This window comes from Dipteris shenzhenensis, chromosome 29 (assembly GCF_047967505.1).
Source record: "Dipteris shenzhenensis isolate YYH24624 ecotype China chromosome 29, Dip_SZ_1.0, whole genome shotgun sequence".
Taxonomy (NCBI): Eukaryota; Viridiplantae; Streptophyta; class Polypodiopsida; order Gleicheniales; family Dipteridaceae; genus Dipteris; species Dipteris shenzhenensis.
Window position 1 is genome coordinate 47147395 of NC_141624.1, and position 26903 is coordinate 47174297.

Consider the following 26903-nt stretch of genomic DNA (forward strand, 5'->3'; position numbering starts at 1 on the left):
GGGCATCAAACAGGAACTCACAGCCCCTCATAATGCATCTCAAAATGGTGCAAGTGAGCGTATGAATCGAACTATTCAGGAGAAGGTTCGATGTATGTTGTCTTATGCTGCATTACCCCATGGCTTTTGGGCAGAAGCCGTGCAAACAGCAGTTCACATTATTAACAGGTCGCCAAACAAGGCTTTGGAGTTGAAAGTGCCAGAGGAGGTGTGGTCTGGCAAGCCACCTTCATATAAGCACTTAGGTGTATTTGGCTGTGAGTGCTTTGCTCATGTACGCAAAGAACTGCGCACCAAACTGGATCCAAAGTCTATCAGATGCATCTTTATGGGTTATGGTGACGAAGGTGAAATGGGGTACAGGTTATGGGATCCCGTTAAACGGAAGATTATACGCAGCAATGATGTCATCTTTAAAGAAGATAGTGTACACAAGGAACCCGTGCAACCCGTGGAATACAGGAGGGTTATTTATGATGATGTTGGACAGCAAAGAATGCCCATTTATATGCAGCAGCAGGCTGCTTCAGATAACCCTGTTCAAGAGGGTATACAGGCTGAAAATCAGCCAGATAATTTTGCCAATGATGTACCACTGGATATGCCAACAGATGGGGCTGTAGATCAGCTAGATATGGTGGTACAGCCACCTGTCATGCATGACGAACAGGCTGGACAGCAGCCTAATCCGGAACATTTTGTTAGGAGGAGCACCCGTACACAACGGCCTCCTGCCAGGTTTGTTCCAGGAGCCAATAATGTGGCTGATTTTATCATGCTGACAGATTGTGGTGAGCCTTCCAGCTTCAAGGAAGCTATGGGAAGAACAGAGAAAAAGAAGTGGGAGAAAGCCATGCAGTCAGAAATGGACTCCCTACTTCAGAATGATACATGGGACTCGGTGCAGTTACCTGCAGGCAGAAAGGTTTTGCCATGCAAGTGGGTTTACAAAGTCAAAGTGGATTCAAATGCTTTACCTCGGTATAAGGCCAGATTGGTTGCCAAGGGATTTAAGCAGGAAAAGAGCATTGACTTTGATGAGATCTTTTCCCCTGTAGTCAAGATGACTACTTTGAGAGCAGTGTTAGCTCTTGTTGCTCATGACGACATGGATTTATGTCAGATGGATGTGAAGACGGCCTTTCTTCACGGAGATCTTCATGATGAGATCTATATGAGTCAGCCAGAGGGATATGCTGTTAAAGGGAAAGAGCAGGTTGTGTGTAAGCTCAAGAGGAGCTTGTATGGACTCAGGCAGGTGCCAAGGGAATGGTACAAGAAGTTTGATGCCTTCATGCAGTCCCAAGGGTATCATCGGTGTGAGACCGATCATTGCTTGTACACCAAACGGGCAAAGGATGGCAGTTTGATGCTACTCATTCTATATGTGGATGACATGCTTATTGCCAGTAAATCTCAGCATGAGATTAGTGCTTTGAAGAAACAACTGCATAAGTCTTTTGACATGAAAGACTTGGGTGATGCAAATCATATTCTTGGCATGCGTATTACTCGTGACAGGTCCAAGGGACTTTTGTTTCTGTCACAGAAAGAGTATATTGACAAAGTACTGCAGAGGTTTAAAATGGAGGGGGGGAAGTCCATTAGTACCCCGTTGCCTCCACATTTAAAACTCAGCAGTAAGGACAGCCCCAGATCAGATGATGATAAGGCTGAAATGGCCAAGGTTCCGTATGCATCTGCAGTTGGATCTTTGATGTATGCCATGGTTGCCACTCGTCCGGATATTGCTTTTGCGGTGGGAGTCATCAGCAGGTATATGGCAAATCCAGGCAAGCGGCATTGGGAAGCAGTGAAAGGTGTCTTGAGGTATCTCAAGGGTACCAAAGACTTGTGCATATGCTATGGTAGGCAAGATGCATTGGTGCATGGTTTTACAGATTCAGACTATGCAGGGAATGCAGATAACCGGAAGTCTACTACCGGTTATATTTTCACATTTGCAGGAGGTGCTATATCATGGGTGTCTCGGTTGCAGAAATCCGTTGCACTGTCAACCACAGAAGCTGAATATGTTGCAGCCACTGAGGCCTGCAAGGAAGCAATATGGCTTACTCGGCTGGTGGGAGATTTGGGCATTACAGGAGATATGCCAGTTTTGCATTGTGATAGTCAGAGTGCTATCATGTTGGCAAAGAATCCGGTCTTTCATAAGAAGACCAAGCACATAGAAGTGAAATATCATTTCATCAGGGAGGTACTGGAAGACAAGCGACTTGAGCTTGTGAAAGTGCACACTGATGATAATCCTGCAGATTTCCTCACTAAGAGCCTGCCTACAGAGCGGTTTGCACATTGCCGCCACATCATGGGATTAGGATGAGACCATTCTTATTTTATGGTCTTGTATACAGTGACTGTATATTGCTGTAATTTTTATTCTTTTCTCCCCTTTAGGCACATTGGCCTTTAGGTGGGAGGTTGTTGGGGTAAAGGCACATTGCCAAAACTTCATTAAAAGATAGGACACCTATGACTGTCTTAAGACAGTCATAGGGTAAACCTAATCCTAATAAAACACAAGTGAGTTTGTGGTGTGGCTCATCATTCTTTCACACCCGCACTTGAGTGTCTCTCTCTCACTCTCATTCTCTTGCTCTTCTTCCTCCTTCACTCCCCCTTCAGATGGTATTCGTCATTTGAACAGCTTTGCCTTTCTTGTCTTGTGCTGGGGTAGCATCTTCTCTTTGGAAAGTGCTAGGTTCCATATTGGAATTTTGCTTTGGTCGCTTGGGACAATCGAACCATCTATGGTCACCTGTACAGATGGTACAAAGTCCTTTTGTGCTGGAGTTGTTCTTCTTGTCAGTGGCCGCACCTTTATGTTGGGGATGTCGGTAATGACTTTGTGAAGAAGAAGAGGCGCGATCCTTGAAGGAGTGCTTCTGTTGGAATCCAGCATATGATTTCTGAGTCTTCTAGGGATCTTGAGACTGTCGCTGACCTTGATTACCGGAGTTTTTTCGAAACCTGGTGTTATCTTGAGGGCGAGCACCTTTGGCCATAGTAGAGTTCTGTGTGCGATTAGCACTCTGCTTCCCTGTGTTTTGGAAATCTGTAATGCGCTCTGCGTAAGCAATAGCGCCAGCTGTGGTGGTGATGTTTGCTTTAAGTCATCAAGATAAGACCGATCACGAGAAGCTTGCTCTTGCCACATTGCATCTACAGAAAGATGCTTTGATGTGGACATGAAGTGCAAGGAAACAAGGACACTTGGAGACAATTGCATAGAACACCAAAATAGAACTAATGCGTAACGAGGGATTTAGGCCTGAGATGAAAGCATGAAGGCGATCATCCTTAGTTAAACCATCAATCTCCAGCACCAATGTGGTGAACTGAGAGATGTAGGAAGACAGGGAGCCCGTTTGCTCCAACTGTCGGAGTTTCGAACGTGCTTGGAAGTCCGCATTGGCAGGTACGAACTGCACGTGTTCAAAACGTTCTCATGTTAACACACTTTTGCCGTCCTTTAAGCGTCTTTGCCACCATAGAAAAGTTGTATCCTTGAGGAGGGAGGCTGCCAAGGCGATCTTTTTGCCTTCAGTGAGGTCAACAGTATCAAAATACATGCGCATTTTTGCGAGCCATTGGTCAACTGTTCGGCGATTGCGTTGACCAGTGTAGGCTTCTGGAAGTTTGATGTCAAGTCTTTTAGTTTTGGAAGCTTGAAGTAAACGGTAGAGGGCACGTAGTTCAGTGTTTTCCACCTCTGGTGGGAATGAATCCGCATAGTCGTCTGGTTGCGTCACGTCATCCTCTGTATGTGGTATTGCGAGAATCTTGAAGTTGGACTTTCTGGACCAAGTCGGAGATGCTATCCTGAAGCTGGGATATTTGAAGTTGCAATAGTGATTCGCCTTGTACGTTGACTTTAGGGGTCTTTTTTAGACTTGAGTCTTTGATCTCTGGAGAGGCTTCACGCGAGCGTTGCGACATATCAGAGATCCCTGTGAGAAAAGCGCGAACTTGCGCTCTAGTTTGTACCATTCCTGGAAGAGGATTCGGGCTGCTCCCTGAGGTTGCTCATGTTGGAGGGGGCAGGCGAGGCAGGATGGAACCACCCGTGGAAGTCTGGTAAAGGAGGTCCTGTCTGAGGTAACACCGGTGATGCCGAAAGTGGTGCTACTACTCGTGAGAGGACAGGAGTAGGTTGCAGAGTCCACGGATCTGAGAAGGGATAAGGAGCTGCTGTCGGAAATGGAGGATATCCAAGAGAAGGAGTGCCTTCGGAGTGTAAATACTATCTTGGGGAAGGTACAACCTGTATAGGAGGATATCTAGGAGCTGAAGGAGGTGGAGAGTACCCTGGAGATGCTGAAGGTGAGGGGTAATATTCTCTCCAAAGATGGACAGCAAACTCTTGAGGAATATCGGGTTCTGGGTATCTTCGTGTCTCGTGCAACACAACCTGTACTGTGCTGAGGAAGTAATGTAACTGAGGTGCCTCACGCAGAAGATATAGGATGTGGTCCAAATCACTAGGAGGGTAGGTGACACAGAAGACCCAAGATGCAAAAGCTCCGAAATGGGCTGGTTGTGCAATCTGAACACGATATTGTGTGGTAGGTGATGCCTGAGTTGTCCTTGAAATGCTGGGTGAATTACCAGGGGTTTCCATGCTTTAAGGGAGCGTCTTTCATTTGCTGTAATTTGATAATGACACGAGAATCCTTAAAAGCAGAATGGAAAGACTCCACCTGGCAAGGAGAGCAGGCTATCAATGGCGCAACAAGCTGCAGGTACCCGATTCTGGATTGCAATAGAGGTTGGCACACCAGGCTGCTGCTGTCATGGCGAAAATCTGTTTGCAGGCTGTTTTTCGACCGAAAGGCTGGCTGATGCTGTGCTCCCGTTGCAGGCTGTGGAAAGGAGCAGGGCTGCAATACCAGCGGGGCTGTAAAGGGAAAGAACCTGGCAGCGACAGAGGCAAAGGGCTGGCAGCGAAAAAGGCAAAGGGCTGGCAGCGTGATTCTGCGTGAAGGCTGCAACAGGTGGCGTGGGCTGGCAGCAAGATGGCGGTGTGCAGCAAATCTACGCGGGCTTGGCAGCGAGATGGCGAGGACTGAAGGCGGGCAGACCCTGCGTGGGCTGGCAGCACAATGGCGAGGCCAGGCAGGGCAGCGAAAAGGGGCTGCGCTGAGCGAAATGGCGAGGCTAGGGCTGCGCAGGTAGGCTGCGATATGGCGAGGCTAGGGCTGCGCAGGTAGGCTGCGTGCAGATCCGTACAGTGCAGATCCGTACGGGCTGAGGCGGGCTGCTGCTGCGAGGAGATCCGTACAGTGCAGATCCGTATGGAAAAGAGGTTCACCTCTTTTTCGTTGGGGGCTGCCTAAGGTTGGGTAGTTGCCAAAAAATTAATTGGGGGGTTTAATTAACCCTAGGGTAGCTAGGGTAAACCTAAGGGTAGGGGCTGGGTTTATTTTTATATAGGTGCTTGGTGCCTAAAAAGGTGTGCCTATTCGAAGGGGTGTGACCCTTGGAATAGGTGCACCTTTTCATGGAGGGGTATGTCCCTGTTTTTAAAAGGGATGTCCTTACATGAATAGGTGTGTCCTTTTGTCCACGATGGGGTGTGTCCCTTGAGTGAGGAGTCGAGACTCGTCATCAAAAGGTGTGTCCGATGGTGGAAAAGGTGCGTCCCTTGGTTTTGGGACAGCCCAAGCACCTTAAAAGACACGATTTTTGTCGTGTCCATTCACATTAACTTGTGATGTGTGGGAGATGGAGAGGCCATAGATGACTTTAGGCAGGGTTGGCGCTTAAAATTTTTACGCTCATTCTCTCCATCTCTTCCATGCACAATGTGCACGGATATCCTTCTAGCGGAAAAGGTGTATCAGATCGGCGCTAGAAGGTGGGGGGCATTTCCTACAGGTAGGAGCGAATTTTGCTCTGATACCACTGTAAGAAATCCTAGATTTACTATATTTAGAAATGTGCTAAGGAACAGAAAGGAGACTGAGATAGCAGAGAACAAGGAGTAATTGTATTGCTTGAATGTCTGTAGGGTAGATGTCGTGTCATCCATGCAATTGGGCCTCTCTTATATAGAGAGTGAAGAGTCACACATGAAAGGGTGTGTACTCCAAAGGGTATGTGCATGAAGAGGTGTGTACCCCTTGTGAAGGGTGTGGCCCTTGATGAGAGGGTACATTACAATAGAAATGTCTCTTGTGAAGAGTTGTGCCTCATTAGGAAGTGTCCCGTCGAAAGGGCAAGAGTTGTGCCTCATAGGAAGTGTCCCATCGAAAGGGCATACCCTTCCACAAGTGTCCATTCATCAAACCATCCATAAGTCTAGAAATAGAGAAAGGAATACGTCACAGATCATGACAGAGTATCTCTCTCTAGATCTGAAGTGCTTTTTCATACATGCATGCACATAGAGTGAGCTGGTTCTTGGAGTGACATTGTGTGATCTCAATCTAGCTATGTGGGAGTTGGCTACATCAAGCAACTCTCTTCTCTAACATCAAGTAATAGGTCTGGCATTAACTTGTTGAGACAAACCCCTTCTAACCAAGCATCATTAGCCATGGTTCTCAAACTGCCCCCAACAATATTCTAGTAGGCCGAATAAGATCTCTCTAGAGAAGCCATCCAAACGAAGTGCCTTGTTGTTTTGCATACCTTTCATGCTTTCATGGAGGTCATTGTCTCTCAAGTATACCGTTCTCCTCTTGAGAAACAAAGTTTAGGCCTCCAGCTTGGTAGAGTTCCTCCCCTCAAGGTTGTAGAGATTTTTGAGAAAAAATAGATTGTGGAATGAAATTAAAAATTTTAAATTCCCTTTAGCTTCTTCTAGGCTCAAAGCTTTCTCTTTGAACTAGAAAGCTTTATAATGATATTTGGTGTTCTTATCATGAACATGCTCCCGCTTTATGTGAGCCCTATTTGTCAACCCCGATCATTTTCAAACTTAAAAAATGGACCGTGATTAGACTAGGTAGAGTCATGTTGAACATGTCAAACTCAATCTCCACTCCAGTCTATACAAAGTCACATTGAAGAGAGACACTCAATGTCATCTCTGCACTCGGAAAGGTTTGATGACAAGGACTACTGTTTCCTCTTTAGTCATCTTTCTGTGCTTATCTCCTAGTTGAAGCCCATGTCTGAGCATCTACACATTAAGCTTGAAGCTAGGGGACTTGTCATATATAATTGATGAGGAGCCAATTTCTACATCCCCAGAGAGGTAATTACTCAAGATTGAAAGTTGACCAATGTGGGAGGGTGGACTTAGGAGGATACGTATATCAAGTATCAAGTCAAGGACACGGTTGCCCTCGTTTGACGTACAGAACGACCCGTACGTTCCGTACTGTCCGTACCGTACGATCCGTATGTTATGTTCGTTCCCCTCCCCTTTGGGGGGGTTGCGTTCGTTTGTTTTGGATGGCTGGTTTTGTTATTGGTGGTGGTTCTGCCAAACTGATTTTGGGCCTCTCAAATGGCAAGGTTCCATCTCTCCTTACTATGATGTCACTCTAAGCATCTACCTCTGACTCTGAGTCTCGACCCTCCCCTCTCCATCTCCAACACGTGACAAGGCTCAAGCTGCATCAAGCATCTTCATCTCTCTCCCTCGTTATCTCCATAAAGCTCCTATATAACATGTTTGTACAAGTTTTAAAGCTTGTACTACCTACTCCAAAACTCTAAAATCTTTCTCTTTTTTTGGGTATCGAACGTACCATCAGACGTATGCCTAAGATTTTTTAGTTCGTTTAGTACTGTACAGTATGCATCATACGTGATCGTACGTGTCAACCATGGTCAAGGATATATTATTTTCTTGTTTCGAATTCAATGGTTTAGCTGTCCACTGTTATGACCCCAAGGTCATAGCATGAGTTGGCATTAATGATGGGGTTAGGTCCAAGCTTTGGACCCTCTAAAAGGGGTGGGCTAGAACATGGGTTCCCTTACGATAAGGACACACCTGCATATAAAGATGAGTTGTGGGCTCATTTGTGGGGGTCCCTCAAGATGGACTCCTTGGGATATTGAGACTTTGAGTAGGTCTATGCCTTGTCTGGCCAAACACCTAGATTGGTATACTCTGGTGGAATTAGGTTTAACTATTGAAGGAATGGACATGGTATGCCTACATCTAGGCCATGATATGGACTTGGTTTCTCTGATTTTAAAAATGCTAACCTTAGAAAGACCAAGCTTCATGAATATGTTTTAAACTCTTGTAGCAGCCTCTTCTTTCTACTATACTACAGACTGTTGGACACGGCTCTGTGCTTGGCTAACCTCATGCTTAGAGGGCGATCCTTTATACCAGATCAACGGCTGGAAGGTGGTCTTGGCGTCAGAGTAGAACCTGGATTACAGACAAGCTTTGGCCTAGCTAACCCTCGCCTTGGTTGCCTGTCGTAGTCGGTATCAGAGCCACTCTGTTGCCAGAAAAAGGCAGCAAATCCTTGTTTGCTTGTGAACTTCTCTGTGAGATTTGAGCATATCTGATGGAGTGATTTGAAGCAAATAGTAGAGGTTTGATTTGGTACAGGATTGCACAATTCCTCTTTGCTTCAGGTCGTGGATTTGACACAAGTCCAGATCGTGGAATTGCAGATTTATATCTGGATCAAGATTTGCAATTTGGGTTTCCTGAAGGGCCCCTAATGGTGGAGTGAATTTGTGATTTGTTCACAGTTTGCGAATTTCTATGATCATGGCAGCTAAAAGCTGTCATGACAATCATGGAAGTTTAAAGAATAGCAAATTGGACCGTAGTCAATTTGTGAGTTTGAGAGTTCTAATCGTGCCGCTTTGTCTGAACAGAATTCATTGGTTAGGCTGAAGGGCTGTTTTGTAAACTTTAACAAGAAGAAGAACGTGCAAATTAACATATTCTCCATCTCTGGACTGTTCGCTTAGTTCCTGGAGGTTGTGATCAGAAAGGTGCAGGATGTGCAGATCAAGGAACGTGTTACAATTCAGCAGAGCAGGAGACTCCTGATCTGGTCTATTTGAACGACCAGAGAGCTTCTTGAAAGAAGCGGTGGGTGCGAAGTTTGCATGTGCTGGGATAGCATGCAGTGCATGCAAGCACATGTTATACACCTTTGCATGCTCAGGATTGACGCAGTGCATGTTACATACCTTTGCATGCTCACGATTGGTCGCATGCAGTGCTGATTCGTTGCATGCAGGCCTTTGTCTTGATTTGCAAGCCTATATGAATTCTGATCTGATGTCATGTGTAAAGGAAATCTGCATGTATGCCTTGTTTTTAGGCAGTGGAGAGCCATGCATGTGAAAGCACTAAAATAGGTGATTCTTTTCTAGGTGTGTGGTGTGCCACTTATTTTGAGCATGCATGAGTCTGCAGGCAGTCGCTGGTGGGCTGTGGATGAAGCATGCATGATTGCATACATATGCATGTAATTTGCATGCAGTCATGTGGGTGCATGTTTTCTGCATGCAATTGCATGCGGGCTGGACTTTACTGCATGCACTTTGTTTACACCAGTATGGATCTAGTTTTAGACCTCCAAGCTAAAGCAGTCCCTATTTTTTGTGGCCATGCGAGGACAGCCTGTGCAGGAGCTTTAGGTGACATGCGTGCAGTCTTCTAGGGTATGCACAATCTGCCACATGCATGGGTAGTGCACATGCTACTTTTGGACCAGAAATGGTCATTTTTGGCCTACAATAGCAGAAATAAGTCAGCCCTTTGCTGCTCATACACTATCAGTGTCCCCAAACTTGCTCCTGCTTATCCATTGGCAAGAGTGCTTTGCTTGTCTACACCTTGTTGTACCTTCATTATCAGCCTTCCTTGCTCACGCGCTAGCACTGCGGATCTGAGTGCTTCTGTTACTTCATTCTTCTTCTAAACCTCGCGACTAATCTTCTCTTTTTACTCTTATCTTTTTAACTCTCTCAGCTTTGTTTTATTCCATCTACATGGCTTCGTCTTCCAATCATAGTGCCCAAAAATGGCATTTCTGTTGTGCCGTTTCCGCGCCGTTCTGAAACCAGAAACGGCGTTTCAGACAGGTCTTTTTTTTGGGGGGGGGGGTTTTGTGCTTTTGCAGTGCCTCTGGAATTTATCCAAGGAAACATATATATAGAGCTGCAATGTAAGAGCTTGCAGACACCAATGCTCAGCTATAGAAGCAAAAGTACCAGCACACACATGCACACCCGCCTCAACCATTGAGTAAGAAGTTAGAACCCCATCCATGGGTAGGACAGTTTTTGCTCTCCCTCTCCAGCCTCTCCTCTTGCTCTCCTCTCATCCTACAACCCCCCTCTCAACCCACTGCCACTCCTCCTTGCTCTCCTCTCTAGCATATTCTCCTTGCTCTCAGCCCTTGCCCTCTCCTCTCCTCTCCTCCTTGCTCTCCTCTCCAACCTCTCCTTCTTGCTCTCCTCTCCTCCTTGCTCTCCTCAGCTGTTGCCCTCTTCTCCTTGCTCTCCTCAGCCCTTGCCCTCTCCTCTCCATCTACAGCAGGTTGCGATAGCCCTTTGTGCCATAGGGACCTCCACTGTTTTTACCCATTTCCTTTACTAAGGAAAAGAAGGAAACAAAGGTCATGTGCGATCTTGGCTTAAACGTTTGGATGCCAACACTTTGATAAACTATCCGGAAGTTCATCGTGTTATTGCTATGGAGGTTTAGTTGTGTGATATTTGGCTCCAAGATTTAAAGAGGACATCGGAAGCATACCTTTCTTGGGCTGAGTTTAAAGTAAAATTCACAAAGAAGTTCTCAAAGGAACCTGATGAGTTTGAGCAAATGATGAATGATATATTTCGTCCATATCTGGGAAAGTTTGTCATCTTATTTTTTGATGGCATATTCTGTCTAGCCATAGTTTGGAGGTAGTTCTAACTATCCTTTGAAGAGAAGTTCAATATGTGAAAATGAGCAAGTGTGAGTCCTTCAGAAGGAAACTGTTATACCTTGGCCACAACATCTCTATTGATGGTATTTGTATTGATCCTGAAAAGGTCGAAGAAGTCAACAAGTGGCCCATTTTACACATTGTCATGGAAGTGAGATCTGTTTTAGGATTCACTTAGTTTTTTCAGACTTTCATCCATAAGGTTGCGTATTGCACTACCACTCTCCAATATTTTGAAGGGAGAGCATGTACTCGAGCCAAACTGCAAAACTGGAAAGGAGAGAGAGTGCAAGGGATCTCTGGGAATAGCCCTCCATGTTGAGCAAAACTTCTACTGAAATCAGATGAATACAACGAGAGAGAGAGAGCGAGGCGGGGGGGAGGGGATTATATATAACCTCACCCCCCTTAGGCCTGCTATAGTGGGCTGACCAGCCTGCCATAAAAGGGCTGTCCAAGCAGCCTAGGTGGCCAACCATTATGTCGGTCGACCCCTCCATGCCACCCAACTGCTGGGGCCTGCCGCCTGGTAAGATCGGGTCTGCTGCCCCAAAGGTGGCCTGCATGGCCCCCTCTAAAGGCCTACAAGAGGCGCCTCCAAAGGGCTGCCATTGCAGCACATAAACAGGCCCATGCGAGCCCTGAACAGCCCCAAACTGGGTAGGACAGCTCCGCACAGGTAAGCAGGCCACCAGGATACCGAAACCAGCCCTAATCTGGATTAGACTGATCCGCATTGGATTGGACCTCTCCTGCACATGCGCATGACCTTGGCGCACCCTCCACGCAGGCAGATCTGCCACGGAAATGGCTGGATACACCTGTGACCACATGCCTAGGTACACATCCAACCCTACCCAACACTATCCTCCCTTGGGCAGGCACACCCACAACTAAAGCACTCACTCATGATCTACACATGGTACATGAGGAGAACAAATCAGCCTGATAAAAGATGGTGCTCTAGGCCAAGGCTCTCTAGTTGCCATGATTGTTCCTTCCCATCTGATAAGGTACTCAATGTATACCTTGTTGCCAAGCTCTCTCTCTCTCTCTCTCTCTCTCTCTCTCTCTCCCCCCCCCCCCCCCCCCCCACCTCTTCGCTTAGCCCGAGCTGCTGCAGTACCAGTAGCCACCTTCAGCGTGGTGCGCAGCAGCAACACACACTGAAAAAATCCTTCACTAATCAAAGGGTGGTAGGATCCACTTTAATCACAGTAATCACCACAGATTATATCACAGGGAGCTAGAGCGCTCCTACCCAAAAACTGGTATAGGTAAATCCAACAACCAACTGCCTGTTGATAGACAGTGATATCACATGTACCGTTGCCATCCTTAGAAGAGAAGTGAAAACCAGGCTCTAATGGTGTGGATACTGGCTTGCAATCCTCAAACTGAAAACGTTGCAAAAGCTGTCCAATGTACTTGGATTGTGACATCAAAATGCCCCCCTCACTGCTAGCAAATTGGATGCCCAGAGAGTAGTGCAGAAGACCAAGATCAAACATAGCAAATGTCTGCTGCAAATCAAGTTTAAAATCTGCAATTTGCTGAGCATGTGTCCCAGTCACAAGCATGTCATTCACATAAAGAACTAAAATCAGCAAATCTGTCCCACGCTTGCGGATGTAAAGGGTAGCCTCTGTAGGGCTGTTCTGAAAACCAAGTGTGAGCAAATGAGTATGAATCCTCGAATACCAAGCCCGAGGCTTGCTTCAATCCATAGAGGGCCTTTTTCAAGCGGCATACCTTGTTTTCAGAACCTTCAACCTCAAAGCTAGGAGGTTGGGAAACATAGACCTCTTCTTGCAAATGCCCATGAAGGAAAGCTGTCTTGATATCAAGCTGATGTATTTGCCAATGAAAGTGGGCAGCAAAGGCAATAACAATGCGAATAGTAGTGATGCTGGAAGTGGGAGCAAAAGTCTCCTCAAAGTCAATGCCATCCTAGGATCTTTCAGCTTGTTGGTTTGTTTAAGGATCTTGACCCTTGAGCTTTTTTCTTTGAAGTAAATCTGTGCCTGGTTACCATTTCGAGTGATGAAGCTTATGTCATTCTCATCCCAATCGACTTGTGGTACTGCCCTCTTGAGTTGAATGATCTTGCTCTCATCAATGCGTTCCTCTTTCTCTTCCATTCCAAAACAACTAAGGTAGTTGTCTTGCAATCCTCCAATGCGTAAAATCTTCTTGTTACTTACTATGGTTTGCTGCTCTCTTACCTTAGTATAGAGATCACATTTGTCGATCTTGTTGTGTATTGCTGCTGTAATTTCATGTCCCATGGATTTGAGCTGAGTGTTGACCATTTCTTGGACCTTGACTACGAGCTGTGGTGTCAGAGCCGCAGTGTTGCATTGTTGTAGGACTTCTTGTATTACCTCTTGTTTGCCTTCGTTCTTCATTTCTGAAACTATCTTCTCCAAAGAAGCAATGTGGAGCTTTGCATCTCTGAGTTCTTGTTGTAGGAAGTAAATCCGTTCATGTGGATCAAGCTTACTTTGAGATCTGTGATAAGTCAGAGCATAGGGGGAAGGCGTCGATGCCATGGCAGCGTAGGATGGCTTCTTGGTGGCTGGAGTTGTCGATGGGAAAAGCTTCGTTTTCGAGAGCTCCATATTGGAAACGACTTGCGTAATCAGTGACCTCTTTATTTGAGCTAACACCTCAGACTAAGCCAGGGGCTCAGCTCAGCTTGAGGTTGGGTTAGCTGATGAAAACCCCCCCTGTATGTCGAGCTATACAGCAAGCAGCGGTGAAGGGGCTAGTAGGCGGAGGGGGCTAGCGGATGGAGAGGCTAGCGGGTGGAGAGTCTAGCAGGCGGCGGCGTAGAGAGAGCATATGGGGAGGCCCGGCAGAGAGGCGAGGTTGAGCGGCGGAGAGAGACTTACGACCATTTCCTTCTTTGTGGGGAGGAATGTGCTGACGTATCATCTCCTCGAGCAAGTACTGAAATCAAGGTATCTTTTTCAGGGACTGGAACTCCTCGATTCTTCCCTTTATGAATTCTTCGTCTAGATCTTCATCAAGTGCAATAGGACATCTCTTACTAGGTTGCCCTGTGGCTGAACTGCAATCATTTTGAAACCATCATGTTGGAGATGAAAAATTGGACCCATTGAACCAAGCTTGGCTGAGCCAAAGACAACCAGCGATAGTGCAAGAAACTTAGTTGCAACAAAGCTTTAGCACTTGGTGTGATGGCTACTCTTGGTGGAACTTCTGGAGTATTCGTTGTTGTTGCTGCTGTTGCTGTTGCTCCTACTCCAATGATTTGCATTTGACCACCCGCCTTCATGGAAGGCAAACTTGATGGTACAAACTACACTCTTTGGATGTTTAAACTAAGTGCAATTCTAGACTCATATGAGTTGCTCAAAACCATTCCCGAGAGTGATCCAGCACCAGTTGGCACTGTCGATCCTCCAAATCCCAAGAACATAATTCCTCCTAATGCTACTCTTCTTCAAGCATGGAACTGGCGTAATGCTGATGTACTTTGCTCCATTGTCACAAGTGTATGTGATTCGATGCTCACGTTGATTCAACACATGTCCAACGCATCCAAGGCTTGGAACATCTTGAAGAATCAGTACAAGACTCGCAATCAGACTTGGATTCACTTACGTTGCTACCTTCGGAACCTTTTCGGTTTGTAACTTAAACTTCGGCACCCAGATGACCTGCTTGCCGTTGTAACTATCTCGGTCTTCTAAGAGCTTGGTGGCGACCCAATGCTTGGGGAGATGTTGCGGTTGAGGAGGTGGATTAGGGCCTGGAAGCCGAAGCACCGGATGGCATCGTGTCCTCCTCCTAGTTGGGGTTGCCTTTAATAGAGATGTCTCTAGAGCGATTAGGGAGTCATGCCCTACCTGGATCCTTCATGGTGGTCGGTTGCTATTGAAGTAGCGTTGAGCGTAGAGAATAGCCTCTTGTACTTGCTCTGCACGGCTTTCCTGAGTGGGGGACAGCAAGGGTGGCAGGGTCAGACTTTCTTTGGAGAGTCGGTGTTTGGAGGGTTGGAGGTGGATGAAGCTTCAGGTCCGTCCTCCTGTAGAGCTTCTTCCTTGGGCCGGCGAGGGTGCACCAAAAGGAGCAAGACATGGATCACACGGTGGGATTATCGTAGTTCTACCACTATTCGTGAGGGAAGCTGTTTTGGCCCGCTTGTCGATTTGGCAGTTCACGGCGTAACACCAGGTCCTTCCCAATATGATCTGTTCATTAGTTGCTTCTGTGGGGAGAACATAAAAGCGCATTTCTACTGCTTGGCGAACAACCGTTAGACTTAACTTTACAAAACCCAAGGTACTTAAGAGCTGGCCATTGATAGCCCTTACCGAAGCAACGACGAGATTTAGGGGTACCTGTAGCTTTTCCCATACCTCGCGGGAGATGAAGTTGTGGCTCGCTCCTAGATCATGGAGTGCTCGAATGCGCAAGCCTGGACCCTGCAATTGAACCTGCAACCTAGCTGGTTCTACCGTTAGTTCATCCCTTACGGAAGCGATGGTGAGGTTTAGGGGTACTTGTAGCTTTTTCCATACCTTGCAGGAGATGAAATTGTGGCCTGCTCCCAGGTAGCTCACAGCTAATTGGAGCAGCCCCTTGTGACCAGCCCGTGCCCAATTTCTCAGCTCGTGCTTCAAAATGATGACCTTGACCGGCTCGAGGGCACATATGGACAGCTCGTGCTCCAAAACATCAATCAACTGCAGCTCGTGAATGCACGTAACGGACCTTCTTGCAGGCTTAGCGAGCCCATGGTCACGTATGGACCTCCTTGCAGCCTCAGCCAGCCCGTGAAACCACGTATGGACCTCCTTGCAGCCTAAGCTAGCCCGTGATCACACATACAGACCTCCTTGCAGCCTTAGCCAGCCTGTGATCACATGTACGGACCAATCCCATCAGTGTGTGGGCCCCGTTCAGCTCGTGTGCAATCGTGAGCGTCAACTTGTGCACCTTATGTCGTCCTCATCAGTCCATGTGTGCCATACGGCTCCGTACACTACCTTCAGCCAGCTCTTGCACGTCGTACGAGTGGGATTCATAACCTTCAACCAGCCCGTGAGCGGTGTACCTCCTTTTGGAACTGTTGTTGGCTCCTCCCTTTCCGTCGACCAGCCCTGTCGTGGTTTTTTCTTTCAGGTGCTTCCCAAAGCCCCTCCAACCATGCACGTAGCCTTGCTAATTCCATTGAGGCATGGGAAATGCCACGTGGCTTCCCCTCTCATTTGTTCCCATTGCCCCCTCTAATGGGCAATTTTTAAGACCACACCAATGGACCAACCTTGGATAATTAGGGCTTTTTGCCCCCTCTTTGGACCCAACCTCAATTCTACGCCCAAGGCATTAATTGCCAAGGGTTCTAGCACATGGTGCAGAGGCAAGTCGATGGTAGGAAGGGAACAGCCTGGAAAGGAACCAGGCAGGGAACAGTGGGGGGTGGGGGCAGAGCTTCAAGCTCCCCACATTTGACCTGAATGCTCACAGTAGGAATTGATGGATAAAAAACACCCGTCCTTCAGGGGTGGGTCTTTCGTGGGATTTTGGTCTGTTGTGTGTGCAATCTTGCAGTCATCGTCATGGCTTGTGAAGCATTTAGAAGAGTCAATAGAAACAATAACATTTTGTAGGACCTGGTTTCTATTGGAGGGTCATGCCTGATGTAATATTCCCTTCCCTTGTGCTGCATCATGTATTTTGCAATGGAATCGAAGATTGTCATTTGGTTTTTGCATTTAAGATCTTTCCTAATGAGTTCACGTTTTATGCATCTTATGTGATTGATTGATATTGTTGCAAATAAAGTCAATTGATGATGGAACATGTGAAGATCTGCTTTGTTTACAGGTTGCAAGACTTGCAAGTTGACTAATCATGACCCTGCTTTGCAGGATGGTGTGGAGAAGTCCGTAGTGTTGCATATTCTAGTGATGGAAAAAGTGTGACAGTTGTGTATCGAGTTACCTTACGGGGATCAGATGGAGAGGTAATATCGATTCTCATACCCATTTTGTTTTAATATCTGTGAGTACAAACCCTTTTGTTTGTAGATTCAGTCTGTAACCTTTTGAAAATGTTCATGGCTGATGCTTAATCGTTGTGAAAACTCAAAAGATCTTTTGAAGGACGGTATGAGTTCGTATTTGTACCCAAAAAATACTGGATATTCTATCAAGTGAGGGACTTACTAGACTGTTATTGCTTTCTAGCAAGATCTGAAGAGTAAAAGGGAAGGTGGTAAATGAAGTAGAGGAGACGTTTGGGAGGATAGCATGTACAAGAGTGTGATAAAAGATCGCACACAACAAGACTCAAGCACTATTCTAGACCTAGCTGATGTGGTGGGGCCATATGGCAAGATTGAATTTTGTTAAAGTAAAAGACTTCAATAAGTTAGCCTCTTGTGTCATCAAGATGCACACGTCAAGATGCCGTATCTTAGATTAAGTGATGCTTTTGTTTAGTAATGAGTAATTCTTGGTCTTCAAACTGCATCTAAAGTACAAAGCATTAATCTGTAAAAAAAATGAGGTTGCACTTTTAAATTGATTGGCTGGGCAAGGGCAAGGTCAAACTTAGAGTAAGTGCAGCAAGGGCAAGCCAAAAAAAAAGAATGACACAGATTCCTTAGATGAGGCCGAAGACTCTTGAAATGTTGGGAGCAAAGAAGAAGGAAACACACTTCTAGTGTGACGTGAGAGTTTGAGTGAGAGAGGAGGAGAGCACAGTGACACACAAGTTAGGGGATAAGCAATGAGTAATGTGTGTACCTCCCCAAGCACACGGTAGACCTTTTATATTAATGGATAAGGTTACAACCACTAAGTACACTGTACTTAGTGTACCTAGCAAACAAATGTACTAACTGTACTTAAGTGTACTAACTGTACCAGGGTGGCATTAGTGCCTTTACCCCCACAACCTCCCACTTAAAGGCAAAGTGCCCTTAAGTAAATAAAAAAAACAGCATATACACAATGGAGTACATAGCCCAGTTGGGCTCATCCTATACCCATCAAGTGTCGACAGTGTGCTAACCGCTCTGCAGGCAAACCTTTTGTCAACAGATCTGCTGGATTGTCATCCGTATGAACCTTGACAAGCTGAATCAGCTTATCATCTATCACCTTTCTGATGAAGTGATACTTCACATCAATGTGCTTTGTCTTTGCATGGAAGACAGGGTTATGTGCCAACTGAATAGCACTCTGGCTGTCACAATGCAACAATGGAATATCACCTGTAATGCCCAAATCTCCCACTAGCCGAGATAGCCATAAGGCTTCCTTGCATGCCTCTGTAGCTGCAATATATTCAGCTTCAGTGGTGGACAAAGCTATGCACTGCTGTATCCTTGATACCCACGACACTGCACCTCCTGTGAATGTATATACATAACCGGTAGTAGACTTTCGGTTATCGGGATGACCAGCATAATCTGAATCAACAAAACCATGCACCTTTGCATCCTGCTTGCCAAAGCATATGCACAACCCTTGTGTGCCCTTCAGGTATCTCATAATACCTTTCACTGCCTCCCAATGCTTCTTACCAGGGTTTGCCATATACCTGCTAACCATTCCCACTGCAAAAGCAATATCAGGTCTGGTAGCAACCATGGCATACATGAGACTGCCACAAGCTGAAGCATACGGAATTTTGGCCATCTCAGCCCTGTCAACATCTGACTGTGGGCTGTCCATTGCACTGAGTTTCACATATGGAGGCAATGGAGAACTAAGAGTCTTCCCCTTCTCCATGTGAAACCTTTGCAAAACCTTGCCAATATATTCTGACTGAGACAAGTACAACAACCGCTGTTTCCTGTCTCTCCGTATCCGCATGCCCAGTATGTGATTTGCATCACCAAGGTCCTTCATATCAAAGGCCTCATGCAATCTCCTTTTAAGATCATCAAGCTCTTTACGAGCTTTACCTGCAATAAGCATGTCATCCACATACAAGATAAGGATGAGTAAGCTGCCATTTGCAGCCCTTTTAGTATAAAGGCAGTGATCAATATCACTTCTCTTGAAACCTTGGGACCTCATGAAGGTATCAAACTTTTTATACCACTCCCTTGGTGCCTGTTTGAGCCCATAAAGACTCTTCTTTAACTTACATACAAGTGACTCCTTGTCCTTGACTGCAAATCCCTCTGGTTGCTGCATATAAATCTCCTCTTGAAGATCTCCGTGAAGAAAAGCTGTCTTCACATCCATTTGGCATAATTCCAAATCCTCACATGCAACCAAAGCAAGTACAGTCCTGAGTGTAGTCATCTTGACCACTGGAGAGAAGATCTCATCAAAATCTACACCATATTCCTGCTTAAATCCTTTGACTACCAACCTGGCTTTATACCTTGGCTTAGCATCAGGTGTGACTTTCAATCTGTATACCCACTTGCATGGTAGTACTTTCATACCCTTTGGCAGATGCACCAATTCCCAAGTACCATTTTTATGGAGACTGTCCATCTCGGACTTCATGGCTAGTTCCCATAGCCTTTTATCATGCATTTGCACAGCTTCCTTGTAACAGGAAGGCTCCCCACAATCAGTAAGCATTATAAAGTCTGCCCCTGGAACAGACCTTTGTGGCTGCCTTGTCCTCCGAGTGGACCTTCTGACCCATTGGTCTTGCTGTCCAGCCTGGTTTTCACCTAAAACAGGTGGCTGTTCCATCAAATTCTGTGGCAAAACAATGTCTGGAACATCTTCCACATGTGGTACATCATTTAAGATGTCTTCCGCCATAGCGGGCTGTCCATTTGGACCTGCTGCAGCCTGTTGTGGCTGATTTACAGCTTGCCTGAACTCTACAGAATGTCCCAAATCATCAATGTCAATATCTGACACATGTGAGGGCTGTTTTACAGCTTTAAACATGCATGATTCATCAAATAAGACATCATTGCTGCGTACAATTCTTCTACTGACTGGATCCCATAGGCGGTACCCCATCTCACCCTTGTCACCATATCCAAGAAATATGCATTTAAGAGACTTAGGATCTAGCTTGTTGCGCTCTTCTCTGCGTATGTGCACGTACGCAGTGCAACCAAAGACCCTTAAGTGCTTATAGGACGAAGATTTCCCTGTCCAAAGCTGTTCAGGCACTTCGCCTGCTAGCCTCTTATTAGGCGACCTATTTATGAGATGTACTGCTGTCTTCACAGCCTCAGCCCAAAATCCATAAGATAAAGCAGCATGTGACATCATAGAGCGGACCTTTTCCTGTATAGTTCTATTCATGTGCTCTGCTGTACCATTTTGCGGTGGACTGTAAGGAACAGGGAGTTCCCTTTGAATACCTCTAGCATCACAGAAATCACTGAATGCTTTAGATAAATACTCCCCTCCATTGTCTGAACGCAAAACCTTCAGTGTTTTGCCTGTCTGGTTCTCAACCATGGCAAGCCATTTCTGAAACACTGTAAAGACCTCACTCTTCAGCCGAAGAGGATACACCCACACCTTCCGTGTGGAGTCATCAATGAAAGAAACAAAATACCGTGCACCTCCAAGTGAAGGACTAGGCATCTCACACACATCTGTGTGTACAAGCTCAAGCTGAGCATCCTTATGTCCTATTTTCCTTTTATGAGGGCACTGTAATTGTCTGCCATAAATGCAATGCTCACAAAATTTAAGATCAGAAAATTTGAGAGACGGTAAGTAGCCAAGACGAGCCAACTGCTCCATTCCACTTATGCTCATATGTCCCAACCGGCTATGCCACATAGAAATATTCGGCAGCTCGGTTGCATAAATATCAGCATGATTACATACATTGGCATGAAGAGAATACATAGTGTCAACCTTGGGACCTTTGGCAATAACCAAGGCACCTTTGGTGACCTTCCATAAACCATGACCAAAGCTGGTCACAAAACCTTCATCATCCAACATACCAGTAGAAATCAGATTTTTCTTGACTTCAGGAACATGCCTGACATTGTGTAGCATAAGCTGAGTACCATCGGCAAATACAAGCCTCACATCTCCAATGCCAACAATATTGCATGCATGATTATCTCCCAGAAACACGACTCCATTACTGCCTCCTGTGTACCTGACAAACAACTCTCTGTAAGGTGTAACATGGAATGAGGCACCTGAGTCAATAATCCAAGAGTGCATATCTGCAAGACTGCCTGCATGAAGAGAATGAGCATCCAAAGTAGAGAGAAAGAGAACCTCTCCCTCACTGTCATCACCATGTGTAGAATGAATTTCTTCAATCTTCACTGTACTCTTGCCCTTGCTTACTGGTACTATTGCCTTTGCATCTGCATCAGATTCCTTGGCCTTGTCTCTCTTATCATTCTTCAGCTTATAGCATTGCTTCTTTGTATGTCCCTTCTTGCCACAGTAGTGGCACTCAATATCTTTGTTGGAGCGGGACTTGCTCCTACTCTTTCCCTTTTCCTGGGATTTACCCCTTTGCTGATTTCTTCCCCTTGCATTCAAGGCATTGTTAGGCTTTGACACATTCTGAGCTTTCAGCTTTTGCTCTTCCTGCATAATCAGCCCTGTAATATCTGCAAAACTTATAGAAGCATTTGCATTTGTAACAGCCGTGACGAACGTATCCCAACTCTCAGGAAGGGATATCAAGAGTGCCATACCCTTGGTTTCCTCGTCCACCACATACTTCTGATTTGCAAGCTGAGTTATGATAGAATTGAACTCATTCAGATGTGCATCAATGGAAGTGCCTTCCTTCATCTTCAGGTTGAAGAACTTCTTCAACCAATATATTTTTGTTGCTGCACTTTGCTGCTCATATGTGTCCTGTAACTTTTTCCACACACCCCAGGCAGTATTCTCACCATCAACATTCCAAACAACACTCTCATGGAGTGACAATTCAATGATGGATTTTGCTGACAAATCAGCCAGTGCCCAAGCATCATCTGTCATGCCCGTGGGCTTTACACCTTTGTGCACTATTGGAGCATGAAACTGCCTGAGAATAAGAACATTCAGGACCATCTTTTTCCACATAGGGTAGTTAGCAGCACCCTGCAACTTCTTGATGTTAAGAAGTGAAGACTCCGATGATGAAGCCATTATAATCAGCAAATAAACAATTCAACCCAAGTTTGGGTGCCTGACTCACTGCAAACCAAGTGCACACTTGCACTTGAACTGTGCTCAAATATTTAATTCCCGCAGCGGAATAAATAGGAACTGAAATGCACACAATATCTCCCACTTAAACAGAGATGTATCACTGTTTACTGCTTGCTGCAGTTTCAGTACAGCAACTCTGTTTGCATCATTTAATGCACTTTTGTACAACCAGCTTATCTCTGAAAAATCAGAAGCATTTGCCCTTGTAAAATCAGTAAAAAATAGCAATAATAAAAGCTTTTTGTACCGCTGTACGCTGACTGAATTCAGTCAAACCTGTTGACTTTTAACTGTCCTTGACTGTACCAGAAAGTACAGCAACAGATTTTCACTGTTTAACAGTTCAATGTCATGAATTTCAACCTCCTTGACACTCCTAAAACTGTATTTAACAGTTTAGGACAGAAATTGGGCAAAAGCCCCTTGACTGGAGGTAAAAAAAATCACAATTTCACTGCATTACTGCTCTCCTGACATTTATAAGGCATATGCATAAATCTCTGGCAAAAAAAAACATTCCCTTTGCAAAAGCCCCTTGTTTGACTAGCACATTCCGTGCTGAAGTCTGCATTCACTTCCTGTGTACCATTGGTCACAAATGCATTTAAATCTGCAAAATTCAATCTCCAATGTGGAGTCAGAGACGCAATTCCTGCGTACACAAGCCCAATGTAGGCTCTGGCTACAAAAGCCCCCTTGACTCTGCAAAGGAAATTGAGGATTTCCTCACACAGTGGCATACAAGCTCACTGTATTTGCATCTGACACTAAAGATGCTCAGTTAGAGCTCACAGGACCCTGTGGCTGTTCCTGCACCTGCAAGGACAATTTTGTACCTGCTGTACAACTGTACTACTGTCTGTACCTGCTTGCACGCATCCCAATGCAAAAAAAAAACTTCTGCTTCTATCCTGTCACTTGTTCTCTCAAATCACATTCTTATCCGCAAAGAACAAAGATGTACCTTGCTGTATTTCTGATTTTTTCAGACAAAGAATCTGATTTTCATTTTCTTTTTCTTCGTCAGGTGCGCTATGAAAGGGAAAAAGCCTCTATACCAGAGGAGGTGCGCAAGACGAGGATTGAAGAGGGAAGGCTAGTCGGAGGCAGATGGCTGTCGGCCCACAGCCGACAGTCGGCAGTCAGCTGTAGGTCGACTGTCGACCTGTTAGAGGTCGGCCCTGTCGGCCTTGCTCCTGGCCGACAGAGATGCGCGCGACAGCACGCCTGTATTGCGCGCTTGCCTGCAGTAGATGCGCGCGACAGCGCGCTTCGCTTGCGCGCTTATCTGCTCCTCCACACCTCCTGCTGGCAGTCCTTGCGCCCGCGTGCTGCTTCTGACCTTGCCTTAGGCCAAGACTAGTGGCCTTCGGCTGCTCTTGCAGATGTCCAGCCGCAGCTTAGCTGCCGGCTGCTGTTTGCCCTTGCCACAGCAGACGGCTGTTATGCAGCCGACCCCTGCTCAATACCTCGCACGACCTGATGTGACAGCAAGCTGCACGCCTAGCTTCAAAACGCGCAATGAGGTAGATAGACTCGTGCGCAATGCAGCCGCCTCGATGGCTCCTGGAGAGCTACTCCTTCGAAGAAACAAGGACGAGCTGAAAAATGAGATAGACGGAGAGAAGAGCTAGAAGAACTCGGAGGGAGAAGGGGGATGGGCAACCCGGAGAGGGAGAGATTGTGTTCCTCGCTCTGATACCAGTTGAGAGTTTGAGTGAGAGAGGAGGAGAGCACAGTGACACACAAGTTAGGGGATAAGCAATGAGTAATGTGTGTACCTCCCCAAGCACACGGTAGACCTTTTATATTAATGGATAAGGTTACAACCACTAAGTACACTGTACTTAGTGTACCTAGCAAACAAATGTACTAACTGTACTTAAGTGTACTAACTGTACCAGGGTGGCATTAGTGCCTTTACCCCCACATGACGAGCCTTGACACTATGCAAGAGATTGAAAGAAGAATAAGGTAGATCGGAAGGAGGAGGACCAACCCAGAGAGAAAGAGGCACATGCATGCTGTGATAGCTGAAGAGGTCTTCCTAGCGCATGCTCTTTGGCATGAGTGCATGCACTGAGTTAAGATTTTGGGATATTTAAGCGACCATGTTTATGCCAAACATAGAGAAGTGGTCTATAGAGCCTACAGATTGAGTCTTATGTGAAGGTGGAGGATCCCGGAGTTGCTTAGTTATTGAGAATAAGGATGTAGTACTCATTACCATAGGAGATGAGGATAGTTGGGACACTCAGATTTGAGACATGAAGAGCATTGAGACATAGCCTATTGCATGAAGTGAGAGTAACACAGGTGTAATGAGGTGGATGGACTTCGACCATTGGTGGGCACTTCAGGTATATGACTTGTTCTGATGATAGGCCACATACTAGCCATTAGAAGGCTTCTTGGTGGAGGAGCAGCCACAGGATTCTTTGAATGAGTTTGATGTTCATGCTAGATGGTGGACAGGTTCATACAAATCCTTGACATGTGGTGCTTAGTCAGATTTTGGGGACAGCTGGATGACCATTGGTGTGTTAGTGGATGTCAGGGTCATCAGTGAAGTTTACATCTTTGTAGCTCACTAGATGGACACATGGGATGGTACATGGGCATCTCATAGATTCTGATGTGTTTGTGACTGGCAATGCCAAAGTTGGTGAATACTGTGATTCTGATTGATAAGGAAAAAAAAGAATAGGAGGTGATAACTCATACAATCGAGGTGAATGAAATAACCCCGACTGAGGCACACAAGGGGAGACTTCATTGAATGGGGGTAGTAAAAATGGACAATTTGAATATTAGGGTGATTGGGGTTGAGGAAAGTACCTCTGTCCTGAGTGCTGTACTCAATGAAAATGGAATTGAATGACCTTTAAGGGTTCTAAAGTATACATCAATGAAAACCATACCTTGTTGGAAGAATGCATGCATGTACAAGATGAGGGATACCTGGAACATTGAAAGTGTGCAGTTTACAGTGCTGGAAGGTCTATGAGACTGATAATAAAGTTGACACGTGATTTTTGATTTGCTATGGCCCTTAAGGATCAGAACTGGGAATTTGGTGGAGAGACGGACAGGATTGTCAAATTTTTTGCAGAGACACATGGTTTTTGAAGGAAGGAGCTTTCGGGCAGGAAAATTTTCGCAGAGACACATGGTTTTTGAAGGAAGGAGCTTTCGGGCAGGAAACTAGAGATGGTGGAGCAGTATGGTGCTTGTTTTCCTTTGTTCTGGCTTTGCATGGCTGCATGCACCATTCCTCCATGGAATGTACATTCATTGACCCATCTAAATTTTTCTACATGTACCAAGTTTGTGACATCGATGCTAAATAGTTGCTAGCTTGGAGTTAGGACTCAGTGTGTCCATACTAGCATCATTTTTGTATTAGCAGATCACAAAGTGGCACTGCGGTGTGGCAATACCACTTGGTCACTGAGACCTTGGATTCCAAAGTGCATGGCAAGAAGTTCTAATTGTTTTAACCAAGCCTGTTGTCACGGGCTATTTCCTAGCTCCTAAACCATGGAAAAATTGTCTTCGAAGCACAGCTTCAATAAGTATGATGAGCCCTATGATCTGTTCCCCTGGTATCACTGATTTACCATCCGTGGCCCTTTTGATTTGGAGTATTGATGAAGGCAGGGTCTTTTAATGATGTCAGTGCACATCTTGTGAAGGTGTGCATTATAGTGTAATTGATATGATGTCTTGATGTCTCCTACTTCCTTACAAGTATTTTTTTCATGTTTACTCGCAAGGAAAGGCACCAGTGATATGCTTTTTTTTTGTCAGTGGCTGAGTCTTTTGTATTTGTATGGCAGATTTTTCGGGAATCATCTGGAACAGTTTCTCTAGATGACAACCAATTTGAAGATCCCGTACAGAAAGCTGAAGCAATTGCATTTGGGAGGTCATGCGCCCGTTTTGGGCTCGGCTTGTATCTGTATCATGCAGACGATTCTGTGTGAAGTGAGAATTTCTAGAGAAAGCACGACACTTGACAAGAGATTGGGATTTCTTGACATGCAGGCGTTGTGTTGAGACTGCCTCTTACTCAAGTGGCAATGATTGGATACACAGGACGTATTTACCACTAGCATGCCAAGGGTGAGGGTGGGACAAAATAACTCACATATATTCCTTGAAGAGGCTGTAAAAGAGTAAAAGGTTAGGGAGGAGCCTAAGGAGCTCTGTAAAATATGCTATATACATTGAAGGCAGAAGTCACTTGCGTATGATGTAGTGCTCCGTGTCTTCCTGATCCTCTTATAATTTGATGGCAATGTAGCTTGGTTTCATACAATTTTGGGAGGATCCAACTGCAAACTGCAAGGCTTTTGTAATTAAATTGACTTCTTAGTATTGTGATACCAATTTTATTTTCTTGTGAAGTATGGTCGTGTAACTGTCCTTTAACTGAATTGTATGTACAAATCTTGCAATGCGCTGAAGAGGAGGGGGGAAGCCTATGGTATGCAGAGTTTTGCTCAATTGTAAATGTGCATGGTTTTTTACAGGCTGAGAGATAGGAGCAACAATGGCTGGACATGGTAAATTTTCAAATTTTAGTAGGATTGAGTTAAGTTTTCTTATAATGGGTTATTATATGGGGAGAAAGGATTTCTTGCAATGATGAATGGACTTCTGCATGAACAAGGTAAGAAACTGTTCATCACTTAAAGATACATTTGCACTTCCTGCATGCAGGGTTGGGTTGCTAAAAACTAGAGCTCAATCAATCAGATTGAGATGGACAGGGCGGTGGTTAACAGTACTGGGAGACACGTTGGTGGATGGTCTGCTATGAGCACTATTGTCGATCATTACTTGATGAGGGACT

General features: G+C 45.5%; 1 protein-coding gene across 1 annotated transcript in view; it reads left to right on the top strand.

Annotated features, from left to right (window-relative positions):
* LOC147882936 (DNA repair RAD52-like protein 1, mitochondrial) overlaps positions 1–26537 on the top strand; it is a 55945-nt gene extending 29408 nt beyond the window's left edge. The window contains exons 3-4 of the mRNA XM_087400608.1: positions 16796–16890; positions 25885–26537. Coding sequence (XP_087256734.1) covers positions 16796–16890; positions 25885–26031 — 242 coding nt within the window. The 3' untranslated portion in view covers positions 26032–26537. The remainder of the gene's footprint in view (positions 1–16795; positions 16891–25884) is intronic.
* Positions 26538–26903: the final 366 nt, after the last annotated feature.